The sequence below is a fragment of the Mixophyes fleayi genome, chromosome 7 (assembly GCF_038048845.1).
Source record: "Mixophyes fleayi isolate aMixFle1 chromosome 7, aMixFle1.hap1, whole genome shotgun sequence".
NCBI classification, from domain to species: Eukaryota; Metazoa; Chordata; class Amphibia; order Anura; family Limnodynastidae; genus Mixophyes; species Mixophyes fleayi.
This window is the reverse complement of record NC_134408.1, coordinates 29,079,414-29,093,236: the sequence shown is the minus strand read 5'-3', so window position 1 is coordinate 29,093,236 and position 13,823 is coordinate 29,079,414. Positions and strand designations below refer to the sequence as shown.

The 13,823-nt window shown below is 42.2% G+C and overlaps 1 protein-coding gene across 1 annotated transcript; it reads left to right on the top strand.

Moving 5' to 3' along the window:
- Positions 1–808: 808 nt before the first annotated feature.
- On the top strand, positions 809–13,054 carry LFNG (LFNG O-fucosylpeptide 3-beta-N-acetylglucosaminyltransferase). The gene is made up of 8 exons (XM_075179543.1): positions 809–1,352; positions 8,438–8,486; positions 9,389–9,488; positions 9,614–9,767; positions 9,859–9,944; positions 10,191–10,356; positions 10,594–10,679; positions 10,781–13,054. The coding sequence occupies exons 1-8, from the start codon at positions 936–938 to the stop codon at positions 10,845–10,847; spliced, it is 1,125 nt and encodes a 374-aa protein (XP_075035644.1). The 5' UTR covers positions 809–935; the 3' UTR covers positions 10,848–13,054.
- Positions 13,055–13,823: the final 769 nt, after the last annotated feature.

Here is a 13,823-nt window from a genome sequence, read left to right as displayed (position 1 = left end):
AAACGGTACGACCAACCAAATGAGGCGACAATCGTCCATTTGGGCAGACTTTCGACCGTCGTGTCACTAACACACTGACCTGACTTTTGAACGAGCGGTCGTATGTCGGCTGATTTAGCCGATTATTGGATGAAAACTGTGTAGTGTGTACTCAGCTTTAGTCCTGGAGTGTCACAGGGGGTGGGCAACTGACAACATTTTACATGTACATATGGGATGCAAAGTGCGGCCAACTCTAAATCACTCTGTGCAATTTTTAGGAACTCACACTAAAGGGCACATTCAACTAGCTGCAATATGTGCATTTTCTATGGTAATACCATACCGCAACATTGCTGATTTTCCCTTCGCAAAAACCCACCATGTTGTGGTAACACAAAGTGCCTTCGCCCCTGTTCTGGAGGGCACTCCGTGCACAATTGAATCTGCCCCTAATAGTGAAAAGTTATATATATATATATATATATATATATATATATATATATATATATATATATAATACTACACATTTTATTGAAGCCACACGTTCAGCATATGATAAGTGTAAATCTAAATATTTATTTATTTATTTTCCCAAGGTCTAAGGAAAGGAGAGGAATATTTAGCAGCCCAGTGCACCACAGGTCCACCCTCTGCCAGCTCCTGCCCACGTGTGACATAGAGGCAGACAGACAGCCTGGTATCTAGATGGACTTGTCTGTGCTGCCGCTGGCCACGCCCCGAATCGAATCCTACATGGTGATGGGCGTGGCTAAAGGCGGGGCCGCCTCTATGGGCGTGGCGGTACAGTAAGAGATTTTAAATCCCTGCCGGCGGTATTGTGCAGCCAGAGAGCCTGTAGTGCTAGAGATAGGAGCTGTGCGGTGTCTGCAGCGGGATCATATGGTAGAAGCTGCATCCACTGATCTTACACGGGAGACACAACACACAGCAAGATGCTGAAGAACTGCGGGAGGAAGTTACTGCTGTCCATGGTTGGGGCCACTCTCACCTGCCTGCTGGTGCTGATGGTGGATCAGCAAACCAGACCGGTGCTGGAGGTGCCAGAAGCCGAGGTCCCCGGTCCAGGCGGTCCGCTGGTGGCCGAGCAGCCCCCGGCCAGGGCTGGGGAGCAGGACTCCGCTGCCAAGGATGCTCAGTCGTTCTCGGCTTATTTCAACCAGCTGACCAGGGTGAGGAGGGACGTGGAGCAGGTGGTGACCCCCTCCGCAGAGGGAGCGGGGGGCAGCGGTCCTCCCGTGGAGGAGATCACGGCTAAAGATGTCTTCATAGCCGTGAAGACCACCAAGAAGTTCCACCGCTCCAGGATGGACCTGCTCATGGACACCTGGATCTCCAGGAATAAGGAGCAGGTGAGATTTGACACATGTATTAAACTCCTAGGCTTATGCACCCTCTGGATCTCCAGCTGATGTATAACCACAAGTCACAGCGTGCCAAGGCAGCCAGATGTTGGCAGTACAGGCTTGGGCAACTAGGTCCATCAGCTGGAGGGTCACAGGGTGCCTACCACCTTCCGTGGACCCCGGCCACAAATCATCTCATTGTCTGTTATAAATGTCACTGTCTTGTCTCATTGATCATCAATAATGTATACATTATATATATATATATATATATATATATATATATATATTGCATTATACATATTGCGGTTCTCCCTTGTTGCTGGCTATATGCATCTATCATCCGGCACTGAATCCTTATTTCATATTTTCCTCTAGAGGAGGAACTGGGGAGGAGCATGAAATTAAATTTTTGTGCTGGCTTGACTTAACCTGTCAAATATGAAATGGGAGCAAATAAGGGCACATGGAATAAGCAAATACAAGTGCTTCACCCCCAAACGTCCCCATGACATATTCTAAATACATTTCCTAGACAAACATTATTTGAACAGCTTGTTAATATCTAGCAACCGGTGTTCACATTCGCAATGAAATCATAGATACATAATACCTATGTAGTGTGCATGCTTTGCAGTTTCGTTTACTTCTTATTTAAGGTTAATATTTTTATGCATTTGATTCTGCTGATTAATAACTGAACAGGACATCTCAACACCATCTGAGGTATTTAGCATAGATGTGTTCTAAAGAGGAGTGAAAGCACTTCCTGACAAGGAAGCTGTACAGCTTTTATTATCTGTTGATCTCCTTGTCTAGTTAATTTGCTATACACTGCAGTGCTGTCATCTCAGGGAACAGTGGTCTATTATTTTTTTTACTCAGAATACCTGGTATTCTATTCTCAGCTGCTTTCATTGTGTGTTTTTTTTTCCTTAAGTTCAGAAAAAAAAACCCTCCTGTTCTGAATCTCAAATCCATGTCTGCATTGAAGATCAGGGAACAGAGGATAAATTTCAGGAGCCCTATAGAATGACATCCCTGAGAATGAGTCCAACCACTTTCTTGTTTGGTTTCCCTTTGTTTAGTTTGGTTTTTCAGGCTGTTTGAGTTCCCAGGGACCGAGTCTGTACTCTCACGCTGTCCCTCTACGTTTGTTAACAATGCCCCTTTTCTCTGAGCCCAGAGAAAGGCTTTAGCATGAGGCTTTTATCATGGGAACACTTAAGTCCAAGCTATCGCTGTGGTGTCCAAGCCAGGTTGCTTAGAGATGTGGGCCAATGAAGCCCCAAGATGGAGGAGGGGGGGGGGGTTTAGCTTTCTGGGTCTCTTTGACAGGCTGACAGTTCTTGTAGGGGGCTTGAAGGACAGCCGTTTGAGGGAAATGTGACCAAACTCGCCATTTGAGAATAGGCTTGGAATTCTGGGGCTATCATTATAACACCCTAGTGAAATTGTTATAGGGTTCATTGAGAGGAGTCCTGACAGCTACTGATGGCTGGTTAGGATAATCCTGTTGCGCACCCTGAATGCAATTTTAGTTTAAGGTTTACAGGCCTAGAGAAAGCATAGACTAAATGATTCACTGCACATGGGGTCTGCAGAGTTTCCCAGGAAACTCTGCATGTTAAATGCCCTCCTTACACTTTCCCTTTAAGAGCTTGATCCTAAAAGGTCTTATGCAAATACCTTTAATTGTTTCTTATTGTAGGTGAAACAATTTTTTTATTTTTGTCAGCAATGATGTTATGTTTTGTCAACAGCTCTTACTAAATTGTTGTTTTTGCCAAGGTCCTTAGGGCACAAGTGGAATTTCCAGTCTGCTCACATCCAACATGCCCCTGGGTAGTAAACATCCAATGTTTAACCCAAAACAGAGTTATTCACCCACTCACACAGGCACGCTTCCCACCCCTAACCTTAGATATTTTTTTTTTGGGTAGCTGGAGTGTGTGCAGGTAGTGGATCCTTTTAGTGGACTTTCATTAGCTTTGTTTTAAGAGCTCTGTAGTATTTTGAGATAGATTTTGATCTTCATTCGTTCTGCTAAACGCGTTCTGACCTTTAAACTTTGCAATACTGTTTTAGGACAACCACATTGTTGATTACTATGCATTAACAATGTTTTATCTGATCGAGCTACCCCTATAGAGAAACAGTAAGGAAATGCATTTAATGCTGTAGAGGACAAGGTCTCTGATTAACACAATGGCCCAGGTTTCCTGTGTCTTTGCCTGTGGTGATATAAGGTTACCCTGCTCTATTGTCAGTACTGGTCTTAAATGGCTATTTTGGTTACATAATAGAAAAAGGGAAGAGGGAGATAATTAAAATTGCAGACCACCCCAGCTGGTGAAAGATTTAGTGCACAAAAGAACATTTTATTGTACCTCATTTTTTTTATTTATTTTTTTATAAATGTGGCATTTTCACTGAGACTTGCTATACCAGTGTCAATATGAATTGATTTGTGTAAAACTTTCAGCAGTAATTCTTTATGCATAGTTGCCCAAGGCACATATCACATGTTGATACTTTGGCGCTAAAAGACTGTTAAGCCTGCGAAACCTTACTATTGGAATTTGTGTACAAAATACTTTTCTATTTTTAAACCTTTTCATCCTACATTTTTTCTTCGACCTTAAGAATAATGGATGACCCTTAGGGGGACGTAAAATATTTAGGGTTAGATTCATCAAACCTCTTAAAAATTGAGGTGTTGCCCATAGCAACCAGATTCTAGCTATCATTTATCTAGTACAATTCAGAACACAATGGCTAGAATGTGATTGGTAACTATGGACAACTAAATTTTTCCTTTTAGAAGGTTTGATAAATTCTACCCCTTAGTAACTCTGGCAAGTGGAGTTACGGCATAGAAAGTCAGTATTAAGCCAGTTAGTTTCCTGTTAAATCATTGGGGGCTAGGCTGGCCCACTTGCTGTATTTGATCTTCCCAGCTTAGATGCAGGCGAGGTGTGACTGAAGGGTTAATGTCTTGCTCATCTCGCCAGGCCCCACATATAGTTTGCATGCTTGTCCTGAAATGTATTGCAGTACAATGCTTAGTATGTACATTTGACAGTAAATGGGTTTGACCTGCACGGAATGTAATAAGTCATCTAGGATCCCCAGGATACAGCCCGTGGCATTGACCGGGCTTGTAACCGCCTTTCATCTTAAAAACTCTGCACTGCACATAAGTCACTCTTGGGGACCCCTCACAGACCCTTGGCAGTGACAGGACCCAGGATACTTTGCCAGCATTTGCCCTCAATGTAGTGGCTGAGAAGAGGTGTGTCTGCTACTGACATGCTGCTGTGTGTATATATCAACAGAGCTAAGGCAGCAACAGTTCAGCTGTCTGTTTATGGTATAAACAAAAGTGTTCTTGTGGTCCATCGTAATCAGATATAACTGGGAAGAACTGGTTATCACCTCCCCTGGCAAGTTCCGATGGCAGAACCTGTATTTGGCCCAGTTCAAAAAGTCTCTGCTGATCTATTGCTTTCATCTCACTTTGCATCCAAATTATCCACTATACAGATTATGTTCTGTTATTATCGATGCCGGTTTATTTTACTTTAAGGAACAGCTTAAGTTTTCAACCATTTTGTCCAGATATTATTCCATAGGACACCGAAATGACTTGATCATGTGTGTGCAGTCGCTGGCTTCAAAAATTGCAGATGACCAGATATACAAGAATTAGAAAACTGTATGTAAGTTCTACTGGGCAAGGGCTAAGCAGAAACCAGATAGGTGTATGTGTTTAAAGGACACCAGAAGAACATAATGTCAGCTCACTACCTCATGATAATCAGGGTAGGGAGTTTTTTTCTCTACTAGGGGTAAGCAGCTTGTCCTGTTTTGGTGGTGGTGAGGCAATCATGTTTTGGGTACAACTAAGCGTACAAGTGAGATACAGGCAACTTGTTGCAGGTACTAAATCTCCTTCCTCCTCCCAGATCACTAATAACATTTTCAAACTCTTAAAGTACGAGCAGGTATTATCATGTCAAACCTGTCTGCTGACATTGCAGCGGGAAATTTAAATTTCAAATAACATCTCCAAGACACCGGATTGCTCCAGAGCTTGTATATTATCCAAGTATGGGCACAGCTGTTTCCAGGTCACATGTAGGAATTTGTTTTATTACAGTATAGTAAGCTGGGTATTCTGTATTTTAGTGCTGGGTTTCACGTGCCAAGTAAGTTTAGAATAGACTTTTGCTGCCTTGTATTGTTAGTGATACTAGCTGGAGCGGACCTCTGGGAGGGAGTCTCTTATTGTCCGCACCTACAGCACTGGTGGTCTCTATTGTTACAGGAGGAGTTGGCATCCTGTCTTTATTTAAACTGCTGATTTGTAGAACAATGCTGCTTCCTCTGTCATATAACCCCCTTTTCTTAAGGGACTGGGCTCTTTGTGGCTGAAACTGAGATCTAGAGAAGTTTACAGAAGCCTCAATTTGAAAGTAGTACTCAAAAAGCAGAAGTTTAAAAACAAGACGTACTAGAATTTTGCTCATATATTGCATGACTGTGACTCACAATAAAATGTGACTAGTCTTGAGAAGTAAAATGGAAGAAGGCTCAAATGTTCCTTAAATTGGGTGGTTTTTTTTTAATGGCTTGTTTGAATGTGTTAAATGTTGACTACTATACTTTATCTGTAACTAAAACACATAATGAACATACGTGTGCGCTCAGTCCTCCTACACACTTGTCACTTTGCTCTTATGCCAGTTTGGGGACATATAATGACATTCACTGTCACCTACTTGTTACTGACGTTGTAAAACTTCAGAGGAATCTATAAACCACATTCAACACCTGAGAACTCTGCTCTTTGCCCTGGGAATTTAACCCCATCATTTCTAGAAAGTTGTCATATAGTGTTTGTGTGGGGTTTTTCTGTATGCGAGATGGGGAAGGATACAGAAAAGTTGACAGAATTCAGCAGCGCATTTCTAGAAGTTCCAACAAATGTATTAGTTAGAGAGCAGATAAAGGTTAATTGTTTGGCATTGATTGGATTTCCTGGCTGGGCTCCTTAAGTCGTGGGGCCTGGCAGGAAAAGGGTGTGAGACAGTAATCTTGCCGATCACATATATCTCCCAAGAGGTAACACTTGGGGCTTTAAACAGGCTGTCCTTTCCTCCTAGGGAGCAAGGAGCAGGCAGTCAGGCTGCAAGCTTCCGGAGTTTCCTTCCAATAAAGGGGGGGGCTCACGCTGTTTCTTTCCTGTGCATCCATAAAGAGGAGACTCTTCTTTATAGACAGGAATCATCCCATTGTCTATTTGTGCTTTGAGTAGGGCAGGTCACAGGATCAGAGACCTGGTAATAAACAGCTTGTATCTATATATAGTCTTAAGGAGCCCCCCCTGGTGAGATGAGACAGACCCACTATAAAGGGATCCTTATCTGATCAAATAAATAACATATTCTTAACTGCGCAAGTCACATACTCCATAGTCACTACCAAGACTCAGGCTGGGACAGTTTAAATCTGTTGTATTAACTGATCAACAAAGCTGGCCTGTAGAGCTTACAATCTGCAGAGAAGGGGGTGGATGGGTTCAAATGTCCTAGTTTCCAGCTATTATACTAAATCTTTGAAGCAGAGCAGACTTTTTAACCAATTTCTGCCTTTCTTGTGTTACATTTATTTCTCAAATAATCCTGCAACTCACCCCCACGCTACCCCCGTCCCCTTGGGTACCAGGAAGAAAGAATAGGTCTCCACATCAATCATTTCCTTTTCTTCCCCTTCAATTCACCAAGCTTAACCAGGCCAGCTGTATGCTAATAAGGACAGACATGTCTCTGCTTAAACTTCCCCTCAATGAGCAAATTTAGCCAGTGACATTTAGCCTATTGTTGGGAAACAGACTCCAAACTTCCCCCTCACAACCCCCCTGTCTTTCACAAAGAATCTCCTTTGCCAGCATCAATTATTGTTGACAACGAAGCTACCACTTACTGCATTTTGATTTCTAGGGACATTTCCCTCCTCCAATCTTGTTCTTTGTGGCTGTTTTTCCTTTCTTTTCCCATCTTTTGTAGATTTAACCACAGAGCCTGCCGACATCTGCTTAGTATTAGCTGTGTAAATAAGGGCGTGAAGCCAGGCAGGTGGAGAAGGTAGAAGGGGGCGTGGAATGAGAAGGTAGACCAAGTCCTTGCAGTACCATAATCCTTCGTGTATAACAGAGCTATAGTGTTACATAGGCTCTGCGGTGGTGGGGGTGTATGCAAAGAAAACAGACTATAGAATCTTGGAAGCCAAGCTAAAGTGGCAGGCAGGTGCAACGGCTGGCAGCGCCCACTGCCTGATCTGAGGTAGGGCTGGCGAAGCCAAGTCTCGTGCCACAAGAACAGCTGCAGTTAAATGAATGTGTGGCGTAAAGAGAACAGTAGACAATGAGATTGTAGCTTGAAGATCTTAGAACGTGCAGTCTGTCTAACATGTCCTATAGCTGGGGATTTATCACAGTATGCTACTTTTCTTAACATAGGCCTTGTTTAAACCACACAGAACACTCTATGATTTGATCAGATTCCCTAAATGACCACTGGGGGTTGTCCTTCTGCGTCTACACAACATAAAATGTATTGTTTCCGTAAATTAGTCCATGGATTGTACAAGAAGTGTTCCCCCTTCTCTGTGCACGTCCCCCCCTAACATCAACTTCATTTACCAGCCTTTAGAAGAGGATTTATCCTCTACTTTTTTAACCAACACAGCTGTTGTCCTCAAAGAATCCACACAAAAGGAAGTGGTGGTGGGTCTACACGAGGTAGCTGCAAATTACACGCCTTGTCCCCCTAACCATCTGCCTTTCAGCATCCTATCTGAAGAAGAGTCCTATATTCCCCCCTCTCTGTCTGTCTGTGTTTGTCTGTGTTTATGTGTGTGAGACTATATTAGGGAATTTAGACTGTAAGCTCCAATGGGGCAGGGACTGATGTGAGTGAGTTCTCTGTACAGCACTGCGGAATTAGTGGCGCTATATAAATAAATGATGATGATATATTCCGAAGCCACAGAAATCTAATGTTCCTTTTTTATCTTGTATCTTTCAGACTTATATCTTCACGGACGGAGCAGATGAAGAGCTGCAACAAAAGACAGGTGAGGATTTGACACGTGTACATTAAATCCCCTTCTAGTATATACTGTTTTGTAAATAAGTAAATAAAATCTAAAAATATATACATAGGGTATTTAAAACAAGCGAACTGCAAGTCCAAATGCACAATTGAACCCACTTGGAAGAGACATTTTGCCTAATGCAATATTAAGGGAATAATAGGCTGACCAAATAAAATATCTGTTATATTTTCAGTATAAAATAAACTTTATAAAATGTTACAGTAGCTGATCACTGTAGGCTAACTAAATAAGACTTGTTTAATAAGCTGCCCCTATACTGTTAATATAGGGTTAGGACTAGCTGGTTAATTGTCATCTGGCTTTGTTTGGAAACAATTCTTAATGTGGGTTTTGTTGTTTTTTTACACTTTTTGGTAAAACCTTTAAACTGCTGGAGGATTATTATATAAAGATTGGAGGCTGGAAAACCAGCAGAGGGTTTATTTTTTCTTTTAGTAATTCAGCGTGTGTATTCCCCCCCCCCCCCCCCCCCCCCCCCCCCCTGTGAGTCTAGGTCATGGCCTCTGTTCTTCTCATGTAAATGATTCCCATTCAGACTCCCTGGTACAGCTTCTATTGAGAGCACAGCCAGTAACAGGTGGCCTGATCTGGGAAAATCCATATTCAATGGGGGCAGCGTTCTTTGGGAAAAAGAGGGTTGACTTGTAATTAACCCTTTAGGATGTTCCCTCCCCCAAGCGTCATCCCACCCCACCAAAAATTGGCAGCATTGTTCCATTTGCTACCTCCAGCCCCCACTGTAACCTTATATCCTCACCCACAACAGCTGTTTTAACCCAAGCTGGCAGTGACTGATCATGACCAGAATGCTTTGCCAGTGCACAGCTATATTAACCATATTTTCATCTTAACCCATACAGGAAATGTCATCAGTACAAACTGTTCTGCTGCTCATAGCCGCCAAGCCTTGTCCTGCAAAATGGCCGTGGAGTACGACACGTTCATAGAGTCCAACAAGAAGTAAGTGTCACCCGTGTTGCGTCTTACAAGCTCTTTTATGTCAGAAGCTTAGTTTATTACGTATTTGTGGGAAGTGACACAGTGCCAGCTTGTCCTAACGACATGTCCTGTGCCGATTTGTGCAGGTGGTTCTGCCACGTGGACGACGACAACTACGTCAATGTGCAGACTCTGATTAAACTGCTGTCCCGCTACTCGCACACCAATGACGTATATATCGGGAAGCCAAGTTTGGACCGACCCATCCAAGCAACAGAGAGGATCAGTGAAAACAAGATGGTAAGTAGAATAAGGCTGGGAGTTCTGGGTAGGGAATGCTGTACCATTTCTGTATTTCAGTGTAATATAACGATGTAACTCTTCTCCACAGCGCCCTGTCAACTTCTGGTTTGCCACCGGAGGAGCTGGCTTCTGCATTAGTCGAGGCCTGGCATTGAAAATGAGCCCGTGGGCAAGGTGAGTGTTTATGCTTTTTTATTTCTTAAACATAGTTTTTGTTTTTAGTGTCTTTCTAAAAACCATAGAGACAGCTTCTCTGAATAATTAACAGGGTTAGTGATCTATTTAAACTGCTCTTTTCCCTGAAGTACATTCTCTTGAAGAGGAGCTGCTTAAATACTCCACTTTCCCTATGTGTAGTCGCTGAATGAGCTGAGCTTTGACTGGACATTATTTTAACTAGATTTTTCTATGTCTTTTAAGTGGTGGGCACTTCATGAACACTGCAGAGAAGATCAGACTTCCTGATGACTGCACCATTGGTTACATCATAGAGTCTGTGCTGGGGGTGAAATTATTCAGAAGCAACCTCTTCCATTCACATCTGGAGAACCTACACCAAGTTCCCCAAAGCGAAATCCACAAACAGGTGAGCACAGCACTCAATAAGGACAATATGTTGGCGTTTTGGTGTAGGGATTCAAACCATCCAAAGTATGGAACCATTAGTGGTGATGACAGTAGAACTGGTTGGCATAGTAGAGGAGTTCTAAGATGTAATGTGCCAAGACAGACAAGTATAAACCAAGGTTATACCCATGTGCTAGGCTGGTGATGTGAGAATGTAAGGAAATACAGATTCTTACCAATGTTTTATTTTCCCCAGGTCACGTTAAGTTACGGAATGTTTGAGAACAAGAGGAATGCGATCCTGGTGAAAGGTGCCTTCTCTGTCGAGGAAGATCCTTCACGGTAAGTTGTTGTTAAACATCCGTTCTTCTCTATCCAAAATTCAATGATCTTATTATAATATAAAAGTGCACAAAACTTAACCGTCCACGTTTTCTCTCCAGGTTCCGCTCCGTCCACTGTCTGTTGTATCCAGACACACCCTGGTGCCCCAAGAACATTGTCTATTAGAAGACTACAAATCTTCTGCAACCTCGTCCCAAGTTTCCCTGGTATCCAAAGGGCTTTGTGGGACCTGTATGTTTCCCTTGCTGTGAACGTCGCCTATTTCTGGTGCTGTGCATGGAAGGCACAGTGTTTCGTTTCATAGGCTGCTGTGCGGCCGATTTACTGTCTCTGCCTGAGCAGACAGTGAAAGCTTATACCTGCCGAGCTTAGGCACCTCCTCATATGGCTGAGGGGCGTGAAGACTTTCTGGAACAGAGCCTGAACAGTGACATACTCCGTCGATACATGTCATGTGGCTCTGTCGAAGCCTATAGACTTTTATATAAATTGCTTTGCAGTGTCTCCAATTCTTATAGAATGTACGCAGAAGGCCTGCCGCTAGAACTATTGCTTATTTTGAACTACCTATATTTTTTTTTATTTACTTTAAAAAGTATTTCCCTAAAGTAGACCAAGTTTTAATGCACCAGTACATACCAGTTCCCATGTAAATGGGTTCATTGGATTGTCTTGAGCAGAATCTTGCAATATGGCTTATTTCGATGCCCTAGTTACTGGAATAATTCACTTTTCGGTACTTTTTTATTTTTGTATACCAGCTTATAATAATTGTGACAAGACCTTATTTCATCTTGTGATTGGTGCTATCTGTCAAAGGTCCCATCTACAGTTTTGGGAAAGTTTCACTCATGTCTTCCCCCTCATATTTCAGGCTCCGGATTTAGGTCCAAATGAAGGACCCCCCCCACCCTTTCCTCACCAAATAGATATATTTTGATTGTACTTGAGTGCCGGTCCTATCATGGTGAAGTGTTAATCACTGTAGGTGCTTCAAATAGGCACTAAATGATTGGACCGGTGCTTACCCGTTTCCTGTCACTGTTTGCGGTGGATTTGCCGCCCTAGTGGTAGGAAACCGGTATATCACATTTGTTTTTAAGGCACTTTGATCTACTGTGTATAATTTTAAGAGCTGGGCTCTTGTTTTTAGAAGCACCTTAAGCTGCCACACTGAAATGGGATGCAGTTTTTACAGACTGGCTTGTGGACCACGTTATTGAGCAATCGGTAGATGAGGGTGGTCCATTTGGCTAGACCACCATTGATGGTCAGTTAGGATGATGACTGCTGTAGTAAGACAACGGCTAGTGAGCCCAATCTGGATAAGAAGTACTCTTTAGGTTATTTTTTAATTAAAGATTCCAAGAAGAGCAATAGGTTTGACTAGAAATATTTTGGCAACCAAATGCAGGAATTTATGTGGTCAGCAATCATCCAGATTGTTATTCAGTCATCCTATTTCAGTGTAACAAAACTCTACCAGTGAAGAGATTAGTAACCAGACTGCAAAGGCTATTCTCCATTTCTTTCACTAGTAAAAATTTCATTTTCTGTCATTTTAAAACTTGCTTCTAAAAAAATACATACTACAGGGCTGCACTCGTTATGAAACGGCCCTGACGACCTGTGATTTCACTAAGAATCCTCTTTAAAATGGTTCATAGTTTTCAGTGGCTATAACTTTAGCTTCCATCTACAAAACAAAAAAAATCTATGCAAAATATGCTCAATATTTGGAGTCTACATTTGTTTTTAGCTAATTTTCTCTCCTAGAAACCTTCAGCATATCACTGAGTACAGAACCTTCTAGGTCCAGCCCAAACTGCTGACTTCAGGCAGTGTTGCGTGAAAACAGGCTATTCTGTTACCGCAATTATGGGTTAAATGGTCTAACTGCACAACTGTGCTCTTTAGATTTGCTGTGTCACTTACTAGTTTCCAGCACTTTAGGGGTTAACCATACTAGAATATTTTTTTTGTCTGGTTCAGATTCTCTAGTGATAGAGTTTTATGGCAGCTTCATGGTTTTTGAATTGGGAGGGGTGTAATGTTGCCCACATTGGGCATTGCTTGTATATAATGTATAGGTGCAGTATTTTTTTACTGTGTATCTCACAAATTGACTTTTTATATACCTAATGAATTTAGATTTTCTGTTGATCAGAAAATGTACTGAAATGTTATATCTTTTTAACGCGCTTGCCTTATTAATTTAATTGCCCTAGTATCTGGGGTTCAATGTTATAGGACTTGTTTTGAAATCTAAAGAAAATTAACAATTGTTCTCAGGGGGAATTAGACCTGGTGTCAGGATGATTCTAATGTATGTCATTCTCTGCTTTGAATAAAGCGGTTTCTTGCTGAAAATACTTGCAGTGTTTCTGTGTTTACTTTATGGATTTAAAATGGTCAATAAATCCTGGTTGGTGAAGGTCACACATTGAGTGCATGAAGCCTTACTCTTCAGATATCACCATTTATTTATATAGCGCTACTAATTCCGCAGCGCTGTACAGAAAACTCGCTCACATCAGTCCCTGCCCCAGTGGGGCTTACAGTCTAAATTCCCTAACATACATACACACAGACTAGGGTCAATTTGTTAGCAGCCAATTAATCTAATAGTATGTTTTTGGAGTGTGGGAGGAAACCGAAGCACCCGGAGGAAATCCACGCAAACACAGGGAGAACATACAAACTCCTCACAGATAAGGCCATGGTCGGGAATTTAACTAATGACCACAGTGCTGTGAGGCAGAAGTGCTAACCACTTAGCCACCGTGCAGATATGAGATTAGCCAAAAACTGAGCTGCACACACAGCGTGTTATGCCTTGTTCTGATAGAGTGGATCTCTCTATCAGAACAAGGCATAACACATATTACTACAGTGCTCATGTTCCCTGTACACGGTTGAGGCAGCCATTTTGTGACCTGAACGAACCAATATTCATGTCATGTAACCTATGTCTTTGGACTAGTGATATCAGGAGCAAGGCACAGTGTGATTGGTCAGAAGTGTGCAGATGGTTGGCACATTTAGTCAGTCAGAAAAATGTAAAAAAACAAACTTGTTTCCTACTATAAAGTGGAGCAGCCATTTTGTGCCTGAACTATTATGTACTCCTTTTATGTTTCA